Source organism: Solanum stenotomum, chromosome 2 (assembly GCF_019186545.1).
Source record: "Solanum stenotomum isolate F172 chromosome 2, ASM1918654v1, whole genome shotgun sequence".
In the NCBI taxonomy this organism is placed as follows: domain Eukaryota; kingdom Viridiplantae; phylum Streptophyta; class Magnoliopsida; order Solanales; family Solanaceae; genus Solanum; species Solanum stenotomum.
This window is the reverse complement of record NC_064283.1, coordinates 5,443,534-5,465,379: the sequence shown is the minus strand read 5'-3', so window position 1 is coordinate 5,465,379 and position 21,846 is coordinate 5,443,534. Positions and strand designations below refer to the sequence as shown.

Below are 21,846 nucleotides of genomic sequence, written 5' to 3'. Positions count from 1 at the left end.
TAAAATCCGGCATACATTTAAGTTACAAAAAAATAGTATAAACATCTCAAAATGTTTAAAGATGTTGTCCAGACAATCTCGAGAAACATAAGCCATGACTGTCATGAAAAATTATGCAACTTGATTATGTCTCTTTGAGCTAATATGAATTTCTCATTCAGAAATAGTATTAAAAAAGTATTCATTATGGTAACAGAACACCATTAGTGGACTAACCTCAGTATCAATCTATTAAGAAATGAATCTATTGCATCTCTTCTTGTGATGCTATTAAAGATAACCAGAAAAAGAAAAAAAGGCAAAAGGAGAAGAAAAGCGGGAAGGGAAATCTTAGTGGCTCAGTTGATTGGCTACGTGAACTCTCACCTTGTTGGTGAGGGTTTGATTCCTCACCTTGTAATCCCCTTCCCCGGCCCCAATTTTAAGAAGAAGAAAAAACTGGATGGTCACTTTCGTCAAGGCTGTCTGCAGAGTAAAATTGGATGGACGACTGTAAATATAACAATGATACACATTCACAGATCAGAGGCAGGCTTCAATTGTTGATGCTGACCATCTACCATGCTCAACTGTCTTCTCAATCTTGCGATATGACCTTGCACCTGCTGCCGAGCTGCTGTAAGTTTTAACAATTCGTCTGCTTCGGAAAAATTTGTGAACAATTGACTTAGAGGATGATCTTTGGTGTCACCACGTTTCCTTCGATCAACATCTTCTATAGGTACAGGAGGAGGCAAATTTAGGCCAGGAGGTAGTCTAGGCACATTGACTGCTGGATGGTTCTGTACACGGGCAAAAAAAGATTCTGAAGGCTCCGCAAACACAATTTCATCATATGACTCTACTACAACAGGTTTTTTAGTGGATAGAGCCCCAGATTCGTCCTCTGGATATAGTTTCAAATGGTGATATAAGTGTAATGGCTTATCACAAACATCAGTGTGGAAATGAAGGGTCATCACAATTTCAAATTCACCCCATCCAGATTCTGTTAACTCAAAAGGAGGGTTGTCCACAACCCTTGTAGGATTGTTAAAACTTGAGTGCAATTGAAAAACAACACGTTTCACCACCACACCCAGATCCTCATTAGTTGCACCACGAACATAAATAGTCCATTTATGAGACTGGAACTCGCTCGCCTTCTTACCAAGCCAAAATGCAACATTTCCATACACTATTGGAACGCCAACTTCAAGCTCTTTCAGCTTCTTACCAGAACTCTTTTTTTCACTGTCATCGGAAGTATTCACCATTTTGGTACGCTGTGATTTTAGGGTGGGTCCGGTAATGTCCGTCGGATCTTGATCGTGCGTCTTTGTTGATGAGCTTTGAGGCATTCTACGGGTATTCTCTGATTGGTCAAAATTAGGATCTCTGATCGACAATCAGAGTAGGAATATTTCACTGTTTGATTTTGATTCTTTCACCATGTTACTGTAAAGAAAATCATGGGAGTAAACAATAAATTAAATGACTGTTATATGTGGAAAGTGATTAGTGTTTAAGAAAAGCTTACCAGTAGATATCTTTTTAGATACCCTAATAGTATAATAAAAAAGGGACTGACGGTATATAAAACTTTAACTCAAGTTATAGAGTTCAAATAATCGTATATATTGGAGTATATACTCTTAAAAAAGGATATTGTACTGCCACATATACTAAGGGTTTTTAAGCTGATAAAAAAGTAAGGAAAAACTGAAGATATTTCCCTCAAAGAGAACTGTTTATGCCATTTGATCCATGTGCAATCCAAAGTTAACTCGGTGCCAAATCACCAGGAGTTTATCCACAATATAATATATGGATTCATGAAAACCCAATAGCTTTTGTCTAGCCCCTATATATATGTATATATATCAAGAAATCTATTAAATAAAGGTCATAAAAAAAGAACTCTATTAAATTTAATGATGAACTCAGTTATGACTGTATATTAAGTTGAGGTGGTTGTACTTATACGTGGAAACTCATAAACTCAATCTTGAATATGCTCCTGCAAATCATTCTCCCAAGAGAGAAGCTCATCACTGTAATGAGCAGTTTGATGACTTCCAAAGCATGAATTTAAGAGTGCGGTTGGACATGGTCCTCGATATATAACTTCAACGGTCCTTGTGTGACCAACTATCACATAGAAATAGTATAAAACCTTTGACAATTTCTTCTCTTCTTTAAGAAGTGCATACAGCTACTTAGTTAGAACACCAGAAAAGGACTTAAAGCACATTTATTAGTCTGACAATTGGGTTTCCTCAATATCTAAATCCTGGCCAAGTTGTCTTAGATATTACTCTATGTGAGACTTGGGGTCACCACGAGATAACTTGGTATCATATGGGAGGGGGTGTTTGTCCTTGATCATTTACACCTAATACAAAGGCTCAGGCATCAGATGAAAGCTAGTTTCTTCCTACTTTTTCAACTGACTTTCTACTCTTCTGTGCACAAGATTTCTACTACAGCAGATATAATCACTACAAATCACTCCGTCACAAATGGTGAAACTATTGTTTCCTCCGGCAGAACCTTTGAAATGGGATTTTTCAGTCCTAGTGGTTACTTAAAGCGATATGCTGGGATATGGTAAAAGCAAATTCTTGCTATGCTGACCGTTAAGTCAACAGAGGAAAACCACTCATAAATACATCTTCAAGCCGGGAATACTTGCTCTTCTCAATGACAAGAATGCAATTATATGGTCCACTAACACCTCACGATCAGTCCAAAATCCAGTTGCACTACTTTTAGATTCTGGTAATCTTCCTGCAATGGATGCAAATGATGCCAACCCAGAAAAATTCCTCTAAGCAGAACTTCAATATTCCAACTGATATGTTCTTGTCTAAAATGAAGCACGGCAAGAATTTTCAAACTGGCAAGGAGGTTAACCTTTCAGCATAGAAGAACGACAATGATTCAACTCCAGGGGAATGCACTCTACACACTGATCCTTCTGGAATCTGGATATCCACAGGCCCTCGTCAAACGTGGCACAAGTGTATTAGGTCACTCAGGACCATGGAATGGTTTACATTGGAGTGGGGATCACGCGCCATCATCAAGCCAAAGCAGCATTTATAAAATTCAGTTTGTTCTCAATAAGGAGGAGGTTTTCTATAATTTTTATTTCATTAGCAGTTTGGTGTTATCAAGGCTAGTCCTGACAAGCAATGGTTATGTGCAAAGCCTCATGTACGTGAATCAGACCAAGAGTTGGCTTTGCCTCAGTTTACCTCCTAATACAACATATAGCTTATGTGGTGCCTATGGGAGCTGTGACATAGATCATTCCCCAGTAAAATCTATGTCCTCTTGATATACTGTTCCATTAACTAGGGAGTCCTGGAACTGGACTTTCATGCAAGGACTGGATTAATTCAGAATGAAGTTATATCTATATCTCAAAGCTTCAGCCGAGAAATCTTGTGAGACTTCTAGGTTGCTGCATTCAAGGGCTAGAAAAGATGTTGATCTATGAATATGTGCCTAACAAAAGCCTGGACTTATACATACTATTTGTTTGGATTTCTCACCAACTACACAAGCTAAAGCAATGTATTTAACTTTGCTATATTAGTCATAACATGTACATCTGGACCTAGGTAAGGGCATGTTCACAAAAACAACTGAATCATTAGAAAGGCTTCTTTTGTAGATCAAACAAAGAGCAAATTACTTGATTGGCCAAAGCATTTCGACATCATAAATGGAATTGCTTGTGGCTTATTGTATCTCCATCAAGTTTCTCGACTACGAATTATCCATAGAGACCTTAAAGCAAGCTATGCTTTGCTAGATATAGAAATAAATCCAAAGATATCAGACTTTGGCGTGGCTAGAATTTTTTCAGGGAATGAGATGGGAGCAAACACAAGCCAGGTGGTTGGGACACAGTAAGAATCTCTAACATCAAACAAATTACCTCTGTATAACATCTCACTTCTATAATGCAATTGGTGTTTTTGTTTATTTTTCTTTTTCTGACATGGTGGCTACATTACCCAGAATATGCAGTAGACAGGATCTTCCCCATAAAATCAGATGTGTTTAGCTTTGGCATCTTGGTTTTAGAGATTGTGAAGTGCAAGATAAATAGAAGATTTTTCAATCAAAATCAAAGCCCTAACCTTCTCGGACACGTAGCCATTACTAGGCATACATAACTCATTTTATTGCTGTAAATAGCCACATGAGTATTAGTTCTATAAATAAAACTTTTTTAGAATGAATTTTCTATTTCGGTTATTCTTTGAACATAAACCTTAGATATGTTTCTTAAAACAAAACTTTAAAACATGTTTGCTTATTTTGTTCTCTAGAACTAATAGCTATAGGAAAGTTTGTCATGTATTTAGAAACCACAAATCCATATTAATAGTTTAAACTTGTAACTTTGCAACTCCATTCTTAGTTAAAATATATTCGGAAAATGGTACAAAATTGTTAAAAGATTTTAAGCAGCACTTCACTCATCTCAAACCAAATATCAGTCTGCGAGGATAGAGATACGCACACTGTTTCCGATAGACCCTCAGCAACATTTATAACAGAAAATGCTATTTGCGGAACATTAATAAAGTAAACCGGAAATTACATTACCTGTTCTTAGAAGTAAATGTTTTTTTCCCTGAAAGTCTGCTGGTTGAGTATTCCATCAATTCATCGCTTCTCCTGAATAGTGCCACAACTGCAATTAAACTCATTAACATATCAGATTTCATTGTTTAACTTATAAACCTATCAGCATTACAATGCTCGCACCTCAATAATCAGATCCATAAAAAAACAGGGGATTAACAACTCGTACCTCAATATTCAGATCTAATTGCAGCAGATATTCAGTTTCCCCATTCCTCTTCTACAACTCTTGCAGCATCGTTCGTAAAGGACTTGCACGGATGAATGGAGAAGTGGAGGCGGAAAGGGTAAGAAATTATTTTCCAGGAAATTTCAACAGAGGGTATGGTCTGTTTGGGTAACCTTTAAAAATTTACTTATTTTGGGAAGTGATCTTGTAAAAGTATTTTTGTTAGTATTAAAAAGGTTAATTTGTTATTTAATAAATCTTTTTAAAAGAGTTCTAAAACATCAAATTATAGGGGTATCATTGTATATCATAAATAGTCTTTATGTATTGGAAACATTCTCTCTACATTAAATTATAAGAATATCTTGTGCTCACACTTTAATCACTATCTCTCTTTTTTTTTGGTTGATTGCTCACTTTTTACTTGTTTAATTATTTATAATTTAAATGATTATCTCTATTTATAGGTAGATAGAGAAGGATCTAAGAACTCATTTTAGAAGTTCTTGATTTTCCCTATTTGGAACTGCACTCAGTAGTATTCTTGAGTTCTCTACAACCTTTTAATATTTTAAATTCTTCACAAAATATTTTAGATATTAATTAAATTGATGATAAATTTTTATTTCATTTATTAAATTATACTAAATATAATGTTAAAACGTCAAGTTATAAAAAAAAACATGTAAAAATTAATTGACAGCTTACCACTAAAATTTTATTAGAAATGATTTAATTATTTATATTAGAGACTTAATTAAGTTATCAAATTTTGATTTAAAATGTTCTATGTTGTTTGAAATTTGAGATAATGAAGAATCTCCATGGGAAAGAAGGAGAACGGGGACAATGTGCCAATGGTTAATTTTCCTTTAGAAAAGCCCTTAACTATTAAAAATAGATTAGTTATATCCTTTCTTTGATTTGGGTATCAAAAATACTCCATGATTAAACCGTTAATTCACTTATACCTTTAAAAGTCCACAATCTATCAACTCATCAACTGCGATTTTAATGATAAAAAAAGCTTATTTCGTGGGAAGGTTAAACCAATGATGAAAGTCGAGCCATTGTCGTACTAACTTCAAGTGTCCGGGTAACCAATTGTCTCATGCTCGAATTATATATATAGGTATAATACATAAATGTGTTTTTTACTTTGACATTAGTTGGCATCTATGCCTTTCAATTTTGAATATACCTAATTAAACACGTAAACTTGTATAAAGTTGAACAAGTAGACATATATGCTTCCTATATGACGATTTGCTTGAGATACATTCGAATTGATTAATATTATGCTACATAGGATAGATCAAGAAAGCAATTTGTTGCTAGATCAAGATATCCAAAGATCTATCAGACTTCTTAATTTAATTAATTCTCTTGCCCTTGTTTTTGCACCGTGGCTACTTGTCCGAATATGCAGTAAACGAATTGAGCTAATAAATGAAAAGTCAACAATCCGTCTAAACTTAAACAAATTAGGTTGATTATATTCTTGGACTAATAAATGAAGAAGTCAATAACTTGACGTTTCAACATTATATTCAATAACTTGGACCATTGATCCGATTTATTGATTAATATAATCAAGTTATTAACTTCTTCATTTATTAGCAATTTTATGGACCATTGGTCCGATTTATTGTTTACAAACTAATGTTTGTTTTCGAATTTTATCAATTACTTACTTCAACTACAACTTAAAGTAATAAAATGAGAAATTCATGATTAGCTTACATGTTAAAAATGAAAAAAATGTCATAAAGATTTCAAGCGGGTAACAAAACTATTTTTGTCTCTCTATTAAATTCATGAAATCAAATACATATAGGAATTTTCTGTTTGCCATTTTAATTTGTCTTTTAATTGCTCGTGTAAAATGAAAATTCTATTCAAACTAGTACTTGTGAAAAAACTTCAAAGTATAAACTATAAAGAGGTTAAGTGTGTGATTTTAAAATATAAAGGAGTATATTTATAAATGAATCATATTATAGATGTATTTAATGTAATTTACCCATTATAATGTTAGCAATTAAATGATGGATTATGATTTAAGACAATTAAAAAGGTAACGGAATTCTTACGTAGGAACTTGGGATAGAAAATTCAAGGAATGCAATTCAATATTTGGAATTCCTATTAATCCGATCGTGTGGTTTCGCACCGTGTAAGACTTGTTTACTCCGTGATTTTTTATCATATCTAACACTCGTACTTGAGACTTCTGAATAAATATGAAAGAATCTTATTCATCCCATCATACCCTTTATTGATCACATATATATTATACTCATCAACGGCGTACGACAGTTTGTGCTTTCTTCTTGGCTCTTGTTTTATCCGGTTGTGTACTAATTGCATCGGTCGAGAAAATAGAATATATAAAATTATATAGAAATTAACACACAAACATACTATACACTTTATTCACCTGAGATTATAAAATAATAACCCAATACCATACTTGATATACTGAATTTTATATAAAAAAAAAAACTGCCAAATATAATATTAACTTTTCTAATTTTTAATTTAATATATGAATAACTATCTTCCTAACCAGCACCCCAAGCAGTACAAAAAGTTTCTATGTTTTTTCAACATGTTACAACAAACAGCATCTTGTTGTAAATCATTTTGGTGGTTAAATGGATGACCATAACTCCTTGGTTAATTTCCCTCCTTTATGAGTAGTAATGTTGTTGATAATGTGGTCAAATGGATGACCATAACTCCTAGGTTTATTTCATCCTTTATTGGTAGTAATGTTGTTGATAATATAGTTAATTGGATGACAATTAACTCCTAGATTTATTTCCTCCTTAATGGATAGTAATTCTCAAGGTTTAATGTAATGTTTATGACACCCTTTGGTATTCCTCAATATAATCCTATAAATAGTGGTGTTGAGAATAATGTTTATATACTTGAAAGAAAGAAAGTTAGCTTATATTGTTCTTCTTGTCTTATATTCTTCTTCTCTTCCTCTTTATATTGTTCTTTTGTTCTTAAGTTTTACAAGACGTTATCAGCACGAAGTCTCAAGGTTGAACAACATTTCTTGTGAGGTATCCATTTATAATCTAATGTTAAAATTATTAAAATGTGGCTATACTTTTTCTGCTTTACATTTTGTTTATAATTCAATGAAAAAAGGCTAACTATTTATCGATTTTGCGAAGAGAAGATGAAGGTCACTGTTTAGTGAAAAAATAATTTAAAAAAATGAATGGATTACAAATTCTAGTGTTTTCTGTTCTCAATGGAAAAAGTGAATTGTCTATACTATTGATTAATTTTTAATGAAAAGACTTTATCTAATAATTTTACTAAAAGTTATTTTTGTTATTTGTGAGGCATAATATTAATTTAATTGTATGCTAATTTTACTTTGATTGAAAAAAAAAAGTTTTGCTACTTAATTATTTACTCATTGTCTATTTTACTCTAATTTAATTATTTTCTATGATAGTTTTATCATGTCGAATTTATCAAAGCTTGAGTTCGTGGCACTAGACATTTCTGAAAATAATTACTTGTCATGGGTACTCGATGCTGAAATTCACCTTGACGCTAAAGGTCTTGGTGCCACTATTACCAATGGTAATACAACGTCGAGTCAGGACAAAGCAAAGGCAATGATTTTCCTTCGTCATCATCTGGATGAAGGATTGAAGGTTGAATACCTTACGGTGAAAGATCCACTTGAATTGTGGATTGGTTTGAAGGAAATGTATGACCACCTTAAGGCAACGGTATTGCCAAGGGCTCGTTATGAATGGATTCACTTGCGGTTACAAGATTTTAAAACTATATGTGAATATAATTCTGTTGTATACAAAATTACTTCCCAACTGAAATTATGTGGGGGAGATATAAAAGATAAGGACATGTTGAAAAAGACTCATAACTTTTCATGCCTCAAATTTGGTATTACAGCAGCAATACCGTGAAAGGGGATTCAAAAAGTATTCTGAGTTGATCTCATGCCTTCTTGTGGCTGAGCAACATAATACTCTTTTATTGAAAAATCATGAGGCCCGTCCCACGGGAACTGCTCCGTTACCGGAAGCAAATGAGGTTGAAGCACATGGCCAGTCTAAAAGAAGACAAAATAATGTGCGTGGATGTGGAAATGGCAGAGGATGATATAATAATCGTCGTGGTGGTGGTCGCCACAAAAGGGAGAACAATATGGGTTCTCAAAGCAATCCTTCAAGAGGCAATTGTCATCGTTGTGGCATGAAAGGGCATTGGAAGAATGAATGCCGAGCAGCTGAGCATTTTGTTAGGCTTTATCAAGATTCCTTGAAAAGAAAAGGAAATAAAAATGGTGCATCTTCTTCTAATGCTCGGGTGGAGTCACACTTGACTTATAAAAATGATGTCGAGGCAGGGTCTTCACAAAAATATGATGACAATATTGAAGCAAATTTGGCTTTAAAAGATGATGATTTTGATGAACTTGATGATATTACTCATTTGGAAGTTGAAGACTTCTTTGGAGATCAAAACTAATGTTTGACCATTCGATTGGGGAAAATAACTATGTTGTTTTATTTATGTGCTTTTAATTGTTATGCTTTTCCTTATGTTGTTTTTATATTCAAAAAAAAAAGTAATTTTATTTTCTTGCATAGTTGTTGATTTTTCATATTTCTTATGATGTACTTTTATTTTATGAAGATAAATAAAATTCCTCAATCTTCAATTGGTTCAAAATGAGTAATGGAGATATGTGTCTTCTTGATAGTGCTACAACTCACACTATTTTAAGAGAAAGGAAATATTTCTCTAATTTGATTATGAAAAAGGCTTATGTTAATACAATATCTGATAGTGCAAAATTAATTGAGGGCTCTGGAAGAGCGGCCTTACTACTACCTAGGGGAGCGATATTAAATATTAAAAATGCGTTGTACTGTAGTAAGTCTCAAAGAAACTTATTAAGTTTCAAGGTTATTCGCCAAAATGGCTACCATGTTAAGACTGCCAATGAAGGAAATGTTGAATACTTTTATATTACTACAGTAAAATTGGGGCAAAAATATGTGCATGAAAAATTACCCGCATTTTCTTCTGGATTGTACCAGACAAGTATTAGTATGGTTGAATCACATGCCATAGTAAACAAAGGATTTACTAATCCTAATGATTTTATCATTTGGCATGACCGATTGGGCCATCCCGGTTATAATATGTGCGCAAAATTATTGAGAATTCACATGGGCATACTTTGAAGAATCAAAAAATTCTTCAATCAAAGAAATTCTCTTGTGCTGCTTGTTCTCAAGGAAAGTTGGTTATAAAACCATCAACAACTAAGGTTGGGATTGAATCCCCTGCATTTCTGGAACGTATACAGGGTGATATATGTGGGCTAATTCACCCTTCATGTGGGCCATTTAAATATTATATGGTCTTGATAGATGCATCTACAAGATGGTCACATGCGTGCTTATTATCAACTCACAATATGGCCTTTGCGAGGTTGTTGGCTCAAATAATAAGATTAAGAGCACAATTTCTAGATTATTCAATAAAGACGATTCGTCTTGATAATGCTGGTGAGTTTACATCGCAGGCCTTTAATGATTATTGTTTGTCCACTAGGATAATAATTGAACATCCAGTTGCTCATGTTCACAGTTAAAATGGTCTAGCGGAATCTTTGATTAAGCGCCTCCAATTAATAGCTAGACCATTGTTAATGAGGACAAACTTACATGTTTCAATAAGGGGGCATGCTATTTTGCATGCAGCAGCACTGGTGCGTATAAGGCCAACTAGTTATCATGAATTCTCTCCATTACAGTTGGTTTTTGGTCATGAACCAAATATTTTTCATCTTAAAATTTTTGGGTGCGCGGTATACGTTCCAATTGCCCCACTGCTACACACAAAGATGGGTCCCCAAAGAAGGTTGAGAGTGTATGTTGGGTTTGAATCTCCTTCTATCATCAAATATTTGGAACCTATGACAGGAGATATATTTACGGCAAGGTTTACTGATTGTCATTTTGATAAATCAGTATACCCAACATTAGGGGGAGAACATAAGCAGTTAGAAAAAGAGATAGATTGGAATTCATTATCTCTATCTCAATTGGATCCTCGAACAAATCAATGTGAGCAAGAGGTTAAAAAGATAATTTATTTGCAAAATGCTGCAAATCAACTACCATATGCATTTACTAACCTTCCAAGGGTTACTAAATCTTATATTCCAACAGCAAATGCTCCAGTTCAAGTTGATGTCCCGGTAGGACAAATTATTAAAGCAAATGAGTCAAAACCACGTTTAAAACGTGGAAGGCCAATTGGTTCAAAGGATAAAAATCCTCGAAAAAGAAAAAGAACAAATGATCATGAATATTATACCATGGAGGAAATTGCTCAAGAAGAGCTCCCAAATATAACAAATGATAAGACCACAAAGAAGGTCCAAATAACTGAAAATAATGAGAATGAAGAAATCTTAATAAGTTATGTCTCGACGAGAAAAAGGTGGAATCGAAATAATATTGTGGTAGACAATAATTTTGCTTATAATGTTGTTGTTGAAATAATGCAACAAGGTGAGGATGTTGAACCAAAATCTGTCAATAAATGCAAACAGAGAAATGATTGGCCAAAATGGAAAGACGCGATTCAAGCGAAATTGGCTTCACTTGAAAAACGTGAAGTTTTTGGACCAATAGTCCGAACACCTGAAGGTGTCAAGCCAGTGGGGTACAAATGGGCTTTTGTGCGAAAACGAAATGAAAAAGGTGAAGTCGTAAGATATAAAACACGACTTGTGGCATAAGATTTTTCGCAAAGGCCTGGCATTGATTGTGTGGAGACATATTCTCCTGTAGTAGATGCAATTACCTTCAGGTATCTAATAAATCTGGCAGTTCATGAAAAGCTTGAAATGCGTCTAATGAATGTTTTCACAGCCTATTTATATGGATCATTAGACCACGATATTTTCATGAAAGTTCCTGAAGCATACAATGTGCCTGAAGCATATAAAAATTCGCAAGAAAATTGTTCGATAAGGCTCAGAAATCCTTATATGGATTGAAACAATCATGGCGAATATGGTACAATCGTCTTAGCCAATTTTTGCTAAAGGAAGGGTACAAAAATGATCCTATTTGTCCTTGTGTTTTTATAAAAAGGTCTGGATCTGATTTTGTTATAATAGTTGTGTATGTTGATGATTTAAATATCATTGGCACTTCTAAAGAGCTTTCAAAAGCTGTTGAGTGTTTAATGAAAGAATTTGAAATGAAAGATCTTGGTAAGACAAAATTTTGTCTTAGCCTACAGATTGAGCATTTGAAAAATGGAATTTTTGTCCATCAATCAACATACACAGAAAAGGTTTTAAAGCGATATTACATGGATATATCACATCCATTGAGTACCCCGATGGTTGTGAGATCGCTTGATATACATAAAGATCCATTTCGACCGCAAGAAAATGATGAAGAGCTTCTTGGTAATGAAACTCCATATCTTAGTGCCATTGGGGCGCTTATGTATCTTGCTAATAATACTCGACCGGATATCTGTTTTGCAGTAAGTTTATTGGCAAGATTCAGCTCATCCCCAACAAAAAGACATTGGAATGGAGTCAAACATATATTAAGATATCTTCAGGGAACCATTGCTATGAGATTATTTTATTCTAATAAATCCAAGTCAGAAATAATTGGTTATGCAGATGCTAGATATTTGTCTGATCCACATAAAGCTCGATCTCAGACAGACTATTTATTTACATATGGAGGCACAGCTATATCTTGGCGTTCAATGAAGCAAACATTAGCTGCTACTTCTTCAAATCATGCAGAAATAATAGTCATCCATGAAGCAAGTCAGGAATGTGTTTGGTTAAGATCAATGACTCAACATATTCAAGAAATGTATGGTTTTTCTATGGAAAAAGATATTCCAACTACATTGTACGAAGACAATGCTGCATGTATAGCTCAGCTGAAGGGAGGATATATTAAAGGAAATAGAACAAAACACATTTCACCAAAATTCTTTTTCACTCATTATCTTGAGAAGAAAGGTGAAATAAATGTTCAACAAATTCGCTCAGTTGATAATTTAGCGGATCTTTTCACTAAAGCATTACCAACCTCAACATTTGAAAAGAGGGTATTCAAGATTGGAATGTGTCGTCTCCAAGAAATTAAATGATGTTCGCAACAGGGGGAGTAAACTACGCGCTGCAATCTTTTTCCCTTGACCTAGGTTTTATCCCAATGGATTTTCCTGGCAAGGTTTTTAACGAGACAGCAAACAAAGTGTATTACAAGATATGTGTACTCTTTTGTCCTTCACTAAGATTTTTTTTTTCCACAGGATTTTTTCTTAGTAAGGTTTTAACGAGGCATATTATCTATCAATGGTCAAGTTTTTCAAGTGACTAATCTCGCGAAAAGTTACATTATCTTTTAAGTTAAATTAAATAACTAAATAAAATAGTAACAGTCAAATATAGAGTTTAACATCATTAATAAGATTATTAGTTTAATAAAATACACATCTTGACTAAGATAATTTTTTATGGGTATGTCAAATCAAATAATAGAGGAACAATAACATCTGTCCATCATAAAAGTGGTAGTGGCGAAAAACAATTAACTGACTTCAAAATCTTCAACTACCAACCTCTCAGCAAATTTTTCAGACAAAGCCAAACCTTATGTTTATATTAAAAATTTATTTACTACGTATAAATAATCTATTCAAAACTTAATATGAAAATAAAATTATGATTCAAAACCCATAAATTAAAAATTTTGACTCCGCCGCGGTGACTTCAAATTTCCATTAGCTGCTTTAAGGTGTGGTATGGCAAACTTTGGAAACCAAAATCCAAGAGACTATAGCCTTCTGATATGGGAACGGAGTTGCCCTATTCAAATATTGGATGTAAACTTGGTCAAAGAGACATTAAAAATCTCACAAACTTCCATTTTTTGTCTACAGCCGCCATTGTTAACACTATTCAAACAGAATAAAATAAGATTTTTATAGAAATTTCAGAAATGTATTTGCTACTTTCCAGAATTAAAAATCATGCCATCATCTATGGAAGCTACTAGTTTCTTCCTACTTTTTCTGCTGGCTTTCTGCTCTTGTATACACAATATTTTTTCTACTACAACAGATTTAATCAGTACAAATCAATTCATCATAGATGGTGAAACTATTATTTCATCCGGTGGAACCTTTGAGCTGGGATTTTTCATCCCCAGAGGTTCCATAAATCGATATATTGGGATATGGTACAAGCAAATTCTTCCTCAAGTCCAAACAGTTGTATGGGTTGCCAACAGAGAAAACCCGCTCAACAATACTTCTTCAGCTGTTTTGAAGGTCACCAGGCCAGGAATACTTGCTCTTCTAAATGACAAGAATGAAACTATATGGTCCACTAACACCTCAAGATCAGTCCAAAATCCAGTTGCAGTGCTTTTAGATTCTGGTAATCTTGTTGTAAAAGAAGCAAATGATAACAGCCCAGAAGATTTCCTCTGGCAGAGCTTCCATTTTCCAACTGATACGCTCTTGCCTGATATGAAGCTTGGCAAGAATTTTAAAACTGGCCATGAGGTTTATCTTTCATCATGGAAGAACGATAATGATCCAGCTCCAGGAGAATTCACTCGTAACATTGATCCTACTGGATATCCACAAGCCCTAACCAAGAGTGGCACAAATGTAATGGCTCGTATAGGACCATGGAATGGTTTACGATGGAGTGGAGCACCCATACCACTACTAGAATGCTGCTTTTATCAATTTATTTTCAATGAGGAGGAGGTTTACTATAGCTTTTCACTCATTAACAGCTTGGACTTAACAAGACTAGTCCTGACTAGCAATGGTTATATACAACATTTGAAGTGGGTGGAATGGACAAAGAGATGGCATACTTACTACAATTTACCAGCGGATTATTGTGATACACATAGCCTATGTGGTGCCTATGGGAGCTGTGGCGTAGATAGTTCCCCTGTTTGTGGATGTTTGGAGAAGTTTGTACCTAAATATCCACAACAATGGGAAAAGGGAGATTGGACAAAAGGGTGTGTTCGGAGGACACACTTAGATTGCAACAGGGAACATGTATTTATAAAATATCCTGGACTCAAGTTGCCAGATACTAAGCACTCTCAGTACAATAAAACCATGACACTCGAAGGGTGTAGGCAAGTATGCTTCACGAACTGCTCCTGCACAGCTTATTCAAGTTTAGATATAAGTAATGGAGACAAAGGATGCTTATTATGGTTTGGGGAATTGGTTGACATCAGAAAGCTATCGGAAGGTGGACAAGACATTTTCATCAAGATGGATTCTTCAGAGCAAGGTAAGAACTTTTTAAAGAAATTTCCCATGAACTGCTTCTTAACTTAGTTTTTTTCAACACATGGAGATGGTATTATGCAAAGTTAGTGGCCTGTCTTGGTTTGCAGTGGCTGACTTAAAAAATTAATCATAGAATCTGAGGCAGGTTCAAAAACAAAGAAGGCAAAGATACTCGCAGTGATTTTCTCATTGTTGATGGCAATGATTATGCTAATCCTGATTTTGTTGTGGTACAAATGGAAAAATAAAAAACTGAAACTCAAAGAAGATTTTGAGCTTCCACTGTTCCCATTGTTGACAATAACAAGAGCAACAAATAACTTTTCGGTCAACAACAAGATTGGAGAGGGTGGATTTGGACCTGTTTACAAGGTATACAGTGCAAATTTGTTGAAACAGTAACTAGTTTATGCTCAAGATCAGAGTGATAGAGATGATTTTCATTCTGCAATATTCTCATCTTTGTAAGATCTATATTCTGCTATTATACATTTGCCATTTCCAGGGAGTATTGGAAGATGGACAAGAAATTGCCGTGAAGAGACTGTCAAGGACTTCCATGCAAGGAATTGATGAATACAAGAACGAAGTTATCTATATTGCCAAGCTTCAGCATAGAAATCTTGTGAGACTTCTGGGTTGCTGCATCCAAGGGGAAGAAAAGATGTTGATCTATGAATACATGCCTAACAACAGCCTAGATTCCTACATTTTTGGTTTGGATTTCTAACCTATTACACAAGCTAAAATGAGTAATAATTTGATCTCTTAGTCATAATATGAAAAAATCTGCTCACAAGAAAGCTTCTTTTGCAGACCAAACAAAGAACAAATTACTTGACTGGCCAAAGATTTTCCACATCATCAACGGAATTGCTCGTGGCTTATTGTATCTCCATCAAGACTCTAGACTACGGATTATCCATAGAGACCTTAAAGCAAGCAATGTTTTGCTAGATATAGAGATGAATCCAAAGATATCAGACTTTGGCTTGGCCAGAAGTGTTACAGGAAATGAAATGGGAGCAAAAACACGCCATGTGGTTGGGACATAGTAAGAATCTCTAATATCTCTTATATGACATCTTGCTTCTTTAATTCTCATGGTGTTGTTTTATTGGCACAGTGGTTACATGTCCCCAGAATATGCAGTAGATGGGAAGTTCTCGGTAAAATCAGATGTGTTTAGCTTTGGCGTATTGGTGTTAGAGATTGTGAGTGGCAAGAAAAATAGAGGATTTGTTCACCAAGACCACAACCTTAACCTTCTCGGTCATGTAAGCACTGTTTAACCTGTATTACACACACAACTCATTTTTTTTCTTTACAAAAATAGAATTTGTCATGATTCATAAGATCAAAACTCAAACAGGCATGGAAGCTTTACAAAGAGGATAGATCGTTGGAACTAGCTGCTGAGCAGCTGGCTGACTCTTGCAACACTTCTCAAGTTTTGAGGTCAATCCATGTGGGTTTATTATGCGTGCAACAACATCCGGATGATAGACCAAGCATGTTTTCTGTGGTTCATATGTTGGCTAATGATGGTCTACTTCCAAAAGCCAAAGAACCGGGATTTTTCACAGAACGAAATGTATATGATGAAGCAAAATCAGGATTGCAGACAAGAAGTTCAAAAAATGAATTCACTATCACATTGTTAGATCCACGATAGGTGTGACAAAATAACAATTTTGACTTGCGTGCACATGAATAAGAAAGATATACATTACAACTTTGGTTATTGTGAAATACAGTATTACTTAAATAAAATAAACATCAAGTTCTACGTATGTTAATGTATGGACCTTTTTATCTATTTGTATTGTTCTTTGAATATATACTGTCAACAACAAAGAAGGAAGAAAGTGATTTCAGTAACGAAATGTACCCAACCAAACATGAGGCCAAATAGTGGTTTCATCAAATCTGCTAAAACGGAGCAATATATTTTGAACAATTCTATAAGTGAATGCAGAATTAACTCAAAACCATTGCGCAGGTAATGTAGAAACACTCCACCAACAATTTTCCCCAAATTTCAAAATAGAAAAATCATCAAAGTAGCAGAATAGAACTATACCAGAATAAGGAGCCCTAGCGTTATGAGGAAGAGGCGACTGAATGGGAAGATTAGCCTCAAAGTAGAGCTTCTTGTAATTTGGGTCAACTGTCCAGAAATGGAGCGAAATAAAGAAAAAAAGGGGAAATGCTAACAACGAAAAGTGACCGTGTAAGACTTGTTTATGGGAAATTTGGACTTTTGAATAAATATGAGTGAATCTTAATTCATCTCATTTGATCACATATATTATATTATTAATAAATCCGCTAAAGAATACTCTTCAACGGCAACAACGGTGTGTGCTTTCTTCTTGGCTTGTTTTCTCCAATGGTGTATTAATTGCATCTGTTGAGAAATATAGAATATATAAAATAATATATACCTTGATGCATAACTTGTAAGTAATTATACACATTTTATTCACGTGAGATTGTAAAATAATAACCAAACGCCATATTTGATATGTTGATTTTAAAATTTAAAAAAACTAGCGAACATAATATTCACTATTCTAATTTTTAATTTAATACATGAACAACCACTCGTAACCGTACAAAAATTGTTTCTATGTTTTTTAACATGTTGAAACAAATAGCAGATCAAGTTTTTCAAGTGACTAATTTGTTAGTTACGAAAGGTTACGTAATTTTTTAAGTGATATAATAGCGTAAACATATTATCTTATCCAGTGTTTTAAAATGCAAGGGTGTGAGGCAGGATATTTTACTTAGCACAGGGCGAGGTGTAAGTCCCGAGGCATAGAGCATAAGTCCCATATAATAGCACAAAATTATAAAAATACATCAAAATGAAAACATGATTAAGGAAACTCATAGAAAATAAAACTTCTAACATGAATTTACAAGTATAAATAATAATGATATAAAAATTAGGACAAATTACTTAACTACACTCCCTTACTTACCTTAATATCCATTTATCCCTACTTATTTCAAAAATTTCAAAAATCCCTTATTTTACCTATGTATCCCGTGCACAACGTTATGTATCCCGCTATGTGGAATGTATCAAACGTTATGTATCCCGTGCACAACGCTATGTATCCCGCATGTATCTCGTGCACAACGCTATGTATCCCGCTATGTGGAATGTATCAAACCTAATATATTCCATGCACAACGCTATGTATCCCGCTATGTAGAATGTATCAAACCTAATGTATCCCTTGCACAACGCTATGTATCCCGCAAACATCATTTTTAACGGATTTTTGGTAAATAAAAAACTAGAAGGGATAGGATGTTATTTAGTACTTATAATATGTGGTTCCTATAATTTATACTAAAAATTATAATGAGACGCAAATCAACTTTAATATCTTAACTTTTAAATAATAAAAGAATCATTATTCCTAAAAATATATTACTGTTGTCCTATGCAATTTACCTCCCTAAAAAAATAATTAATAAAATTTATTAGTATTATAATAAAAAACATGAATAAAAATTAAATTATTTTTAAATAGCAAAATAATAAAATATGATAACTTTGAGATATATGACAAAAACATGACCAATAAAAATAAAGCTGTAAAACTTGGCAAGATATTTTAAAAGAAATATTAAATAATAATCACCCTCACGATATTACCAAATAGTAAATTTATGATACTACGACTTGCTATTTGAGTTTCTCTCAATCTTCTTATATATATAGTTTAAAAACTATTATGTATCATTCATTTATTAAAGAATTATAAGGGTCAACAATGTTAACTAAAAAATTTGACACATAATTTGTGTAAGATTTGTTAAGCGAGCCCCTAACGTTGGACATTGAGCGTGTTTAGGACGTACAATCGGGCAATTAAGGCGTAAGTCTCATAAAACTAAGTCTCACACACAATTTCCCTAGATAGTCACCCATGTTTGGGAAATTACCTAGTAATATCACTTATGTTTGTTTTAGGACTACAATATCACCCAATTTTGCCTATTTTCCTCAAAATATATTTGACACAAAAAAAAACATCATCTCTCTCCTAATGGGATTCCATGTCACATTATTTCTTTTTTTTTATTATTAATTTTCTTAGACAAATCATATATTATACCTAGTAAAAAAAATTACATAGCGCCAAAGTTGTCTACCCTAGTTCTAGGGGATTTGGAAGCAAATCCAAATATGAATAATTGTCTATATATATAAAAGTCGTGAATTAATAATTTAGAATTTTCGTAGACATATATAAAAACTACCATTAAAAAATAATTCATCTGACTTTCGAGATTTAATTTTCTTTACCGAAATTAAAAGAGAAAAAGTATATATATATGTCATTGAAAATTAAAAGGAAAAGTTTTATAGAGGTGAGGAGAAAGATCATTGTAGCTCTCTATGTGTGAGCATGGACGGAGCTAACACTTCGATTATGAATTTGATCAAACTTAATAATATTGGTTCAAATTTCAATTTTATAATAAAAATTCATTAAACATATATAAATTATTAAATTTTTAAGTTTAATATTTTGAAAAAAAATTTAAATTAAATTATGATTCCCGTATGTGATTGAGAATAAAGTGTTTATGTGTGTTTTATGTTTTTGTGTCATAAAGATGAAGACAGAAAGTATATTTTAATTAATCTGATCTGGACGTAAACATGAATAATTGTAATAGATATTAGAAAAAGAAGTTCCTTATAGGTGAAGACAAAAATAAAATATACATAATTTGTATTAGGTAGTTTGTTTTTATACATGTAGCATTTATATCCGGATACTTATAAAGTCTCAATTAGGTTAATACAAAAATAATTACATACCTTAATCTAGATAATTTTAGCAGTATATTTTTTAAAAAATTGAATTTGCCTCCGAATCCCCCAGAACTAGGGTAGAAAGTTTTAGCGCTATATAATGTTTTTTAGTGGGTATAATATATGGGTTGTCTAATTTTTTTAAAAAAATTATTAATAATAACAAATGAATAATGTGACATGGCATCACATTAGGAGAGAGATTATGTTTTTTTGTGTCAAGTATATTTTGAGAAAAATATGTAAAGTTGGGTGATATTGTAGTCCTAAAACAAACATAAGTGATATTATTACGTAGTTTCTCAAACATAGGTGACTATCTAGGGAAATTACTCCATAAATCTCGGAGTGTTTTTGCTATAGCCCCGCTCCAAAGCGAGTCCCGAAGCGGGTCCCACACAGTCTTTTAAAACATTGAATTCTCATCCAAGTATACAAGTTAAAATCATTGGTCAAACACTGTAATAATTTGATATGTGCACCATAATACTCCCTCCGTCCACAATTAATTGTCATGGTTTCCTTTTTTAGAGTCAAACAATAAGAACTTTGACCAACATTTTACGATGTATATTTTCATCATATCGATATGCAAAAAATTGCAACTTATAGTACTTTTCGTATAGTTTTTGAATATCTAATTTTTTTAAAAAAAATATCAAATTAACGTAATCTAATTTAACTTTAAAAATTAGTCAAATTGACTTTCGAAAAGCGCAACATGACAAATAAAAGTGGACAGAGGGAGTAGCATTTCTTGATGAAAAGGCTCAAAATAGTCTCTCATCTTTGGGTTAAGACTTAAAGTCATTCTTTAGTTTTCACATAGAGCAGTGATAGTCCCTCATATTTGCAATATTGGTGCATTTTTGGTCATCCTTCAAATTTTTGCCTATTTTTTAACATTGCTTTTGTCCTTAATTTTATATATGGAATGTTCAATTATTTTTTAAATTATTTGTTTAATAGAAATAATAACTACATGTGAGAGAAGGTGAGAAGAAGAGAACCTTGTATTGTTCGGTAGAAATATTACTGTACCTAAACTAAGAAAATCTTGACATATGGTGTTGAATGAAAAGAAAAAATTATACTATTACACGTGAAAACGACATGATGAACCTTTCAACTTTATCCGCAATAATCTTTTTATCAAACAAAACAAGGTGTTCCTCTTCTCACCTTCTTTCGCATAGAGTTATTATTTATATTAAATATATAAAAAGACGACCGAATATTTCATACATAAATTGTGGAAAAAATTAATGTTGAAAAATAGGCAAAAGTTTTGAGAGAGGACCAAAAGTGCACCAATATTATAAACATGAAGGATTATTACTGCTTCATGTAAAAACTCAAGGATAACTTGGAGTCTTAACCCAAAAATAAGGGACTATTTTGGGCTTTTAATTGGTCACAAGATGGTTGGTTCATGTCCTGACAAGTTGCCGCAAAGAAAGACTTTCTGCAACTAACTTTGGACTAAAATATTTCCTAATTCCAGATGTTTCAAAGTCTTTGACAATATTAATTAAACGTTAAAAAAAGGGAGAAATCAAGTGCATTTTTAGCAGTAACTGTACATTTTCTTTTGTGGAAAGTTTTTTTTATGATAGCACACCCTCCGTTTCAAATTACTGGGTGGTTGTTTCAATTTACTTATCCCCATTCTAAAAAATAATTGTTTTAATTTACTTATCTAATTTATGAAATCAAGATAATTTTATTATATATTTTATCCTTTCTACTCTTAGTATTAAATAACAAAGTAAAATAGCAGTAGTTAAATATAAAGTTC

General features: G+C 33.2%; 6 protein-coding genes across 6 annotated transcripts in view; 5 read left to right on the top strand and 1 right to left on the bottom strand.

Moving 5' to 3' along the window:
- Positions 1-133: 133 nt before the first annotated feature.
- LOC125855534 (transcription initiation factor TFIID subunit 14b-like) lies at positions 134-5,019 on the bottom strand. Its single transcript, XM_049535266.1, has 3 exons — positions 4,814-5,019; positions 4,606-4,693; positions 134-1,437 (listed from the first exon to the last, which is right to left on the bottom strand). Exon 3 carries the CDS (start codon positions 1,338-1,340, stop codon positions 516-518), a length of 825 nt encoding a protein of 274 aa, XP_049391223.1. The 5' UTR covers positions 1,341-1,437; positions 4,606-4,693; positions 4,814-5,019; the 3' UTR covers positions 134-515.
- Positions 2,918-3,435, top strand: LOC125854752 (G-type lectin S-receptor-like serine/threonine-protein kinase At4g27290). The gene is made up of 2 exons (XM_049534328.1): positions 2,918-3,301; positions 3,343-3,435. The coding sequence occupies exons 1-2, from the start codon at positions 2,918-2,920 to the stop codon at positions 3,433-3,435; spliced, it is 477 nt and encodes a 158-aa protein (XP_049390285.1).
- Positions 3,894-21,846, top strand: part of LOC125855536 (G-type lectin S-receptor-like serine/threonine-protein kinase At4g27290) — a 21,482-nt gene continuing 3,529 nt past the window's right edge. The window contains exon 1 of the mRNA XM_049535268.1: positions 3,894-3,899. The gene's annotated coding sequence lies outside the window, so the exon portion shown is untranslated. The remainder of the gene's footprint in view (positions 3,900-21,846) is intronic.
- LOC125854751 (uncharacterized) lies at positions 8,302-8,971 on the top strand. Its single transcript, XM_049534327.1, has 2 exons — positions 8,302-8,577; positions 8,762-8,971. The coding sequence occupies exons 1-2, from the start codon at positions 8,302-8,304 to the stop codon at positions 8,969-8,971; spliced, it is 486 nt and encodes a 161-aa protein (XP_049390284.1).
- LOC125854750 (uncharacterized) lies at positions 10,728-11,630 on the top strand. Its single transcript, XM_049534326.1, has one exon. The coding sequence runs from the start codon at positions 10,728-10,730 to the stop codon at positions 11,628-11,630; it is 903 nt and encodes a 300-aa protein (XP_049390283.1).
- LOC125854749 (G-type lectin S-receptor-like serine/threonine-protein kinase At4g27290) lies at positions 13,819-17,016 on the top strand. The gene is made up of 6 exons (XM_049534325.1): positions 13,819-15,203; positions 15,336-15,574; positions 15,708-15,918; positions 16,019-16,256; positions 16,329-16,479; positions 16,575-17,016. The coding sequence occupies exons 1-6, from the start codon at positions 13,907-13,909 to the stop codon at positions 16,875-16,877; spliced, it is 2,439 nt and encodes an 812-aa protein (XP_049390282.1). The 5' UTR covers positions 13,819-13,906; the 3' UTR covers positions 16,878-17,016.

What these genes read in the sequence shown, in the direction of transcription:
- LOC125855534 (XM_049535266.1), bottom strand. Translation starts at nt 1,340, where the DNA reads ATGCCTCAAAGCTCATCAACAAAGACGCACGATCAAGATCCGACGGAC.
- LOC125854752 (XM_049534328.1), top strand. Translation starts at nt 2,918, where the DNA reads ATGATTCAACTCCAGGGGAATGCACTCTACACACTGATCCTTCTGGAA. An exon ending in GTGACATAGATCATTCCCCA is followed by an intron (nt 3,302 to 3,342) that starts GTAAAATCTATG and finishes TCCATTAACTAG; the next exon opens with GGAGTCCTGGAACTGGACTT.
- LOC125854751 (XM_049534327.1), top strand. Translation starts at nt 8,302, where the DNA reads ATGTCGAATTTATCAAAGCTTGAGTTCGTGGCACTAGACATTTCTGAA. An exon ending in ATGACCACCTTAAGGCAACG is followed by an intron (nt 8,578 to 8,761) that starts GTATTGCCAAGG and finishes TTGGTATTACAG; the next exon opens with CAGCAATACCGTGAAAGGGG.
- LOC125854750 (XM_049534326.1), top strand. Translation starts at nt 10,728, where the DNA reads ATGGGTCCCCAAAGAAGGTTGAGAGTGTATGTTGGGTTTGAATCTCCT.
- LOC125854749 (XM_049534325.1), top strand. Translation starts at nt 13,907, where the DNA reads ATGCCATCATCTATGGAAGCTACTAGTTTCTTCCTACTTTTTCTGCTG. An exon ending in CCTAGATTCCTACATTTTTG is followed by an intron (nt 15,919 to 16,018) that starts GTTTGGATTTCT and finishes CTTCTTTTGCAG; the next exon opens with ACCAAACAAAGAACAAATTA. An exon ending in ACCTTAACCTTCTCGGTCAT is followed by an intron (nt 16,480 to 16,574) that starts GTAAGCACTGTT and finishes AAACTCAAACAG; the next exon opens with GCATGGAAGCTTTACAAAGA.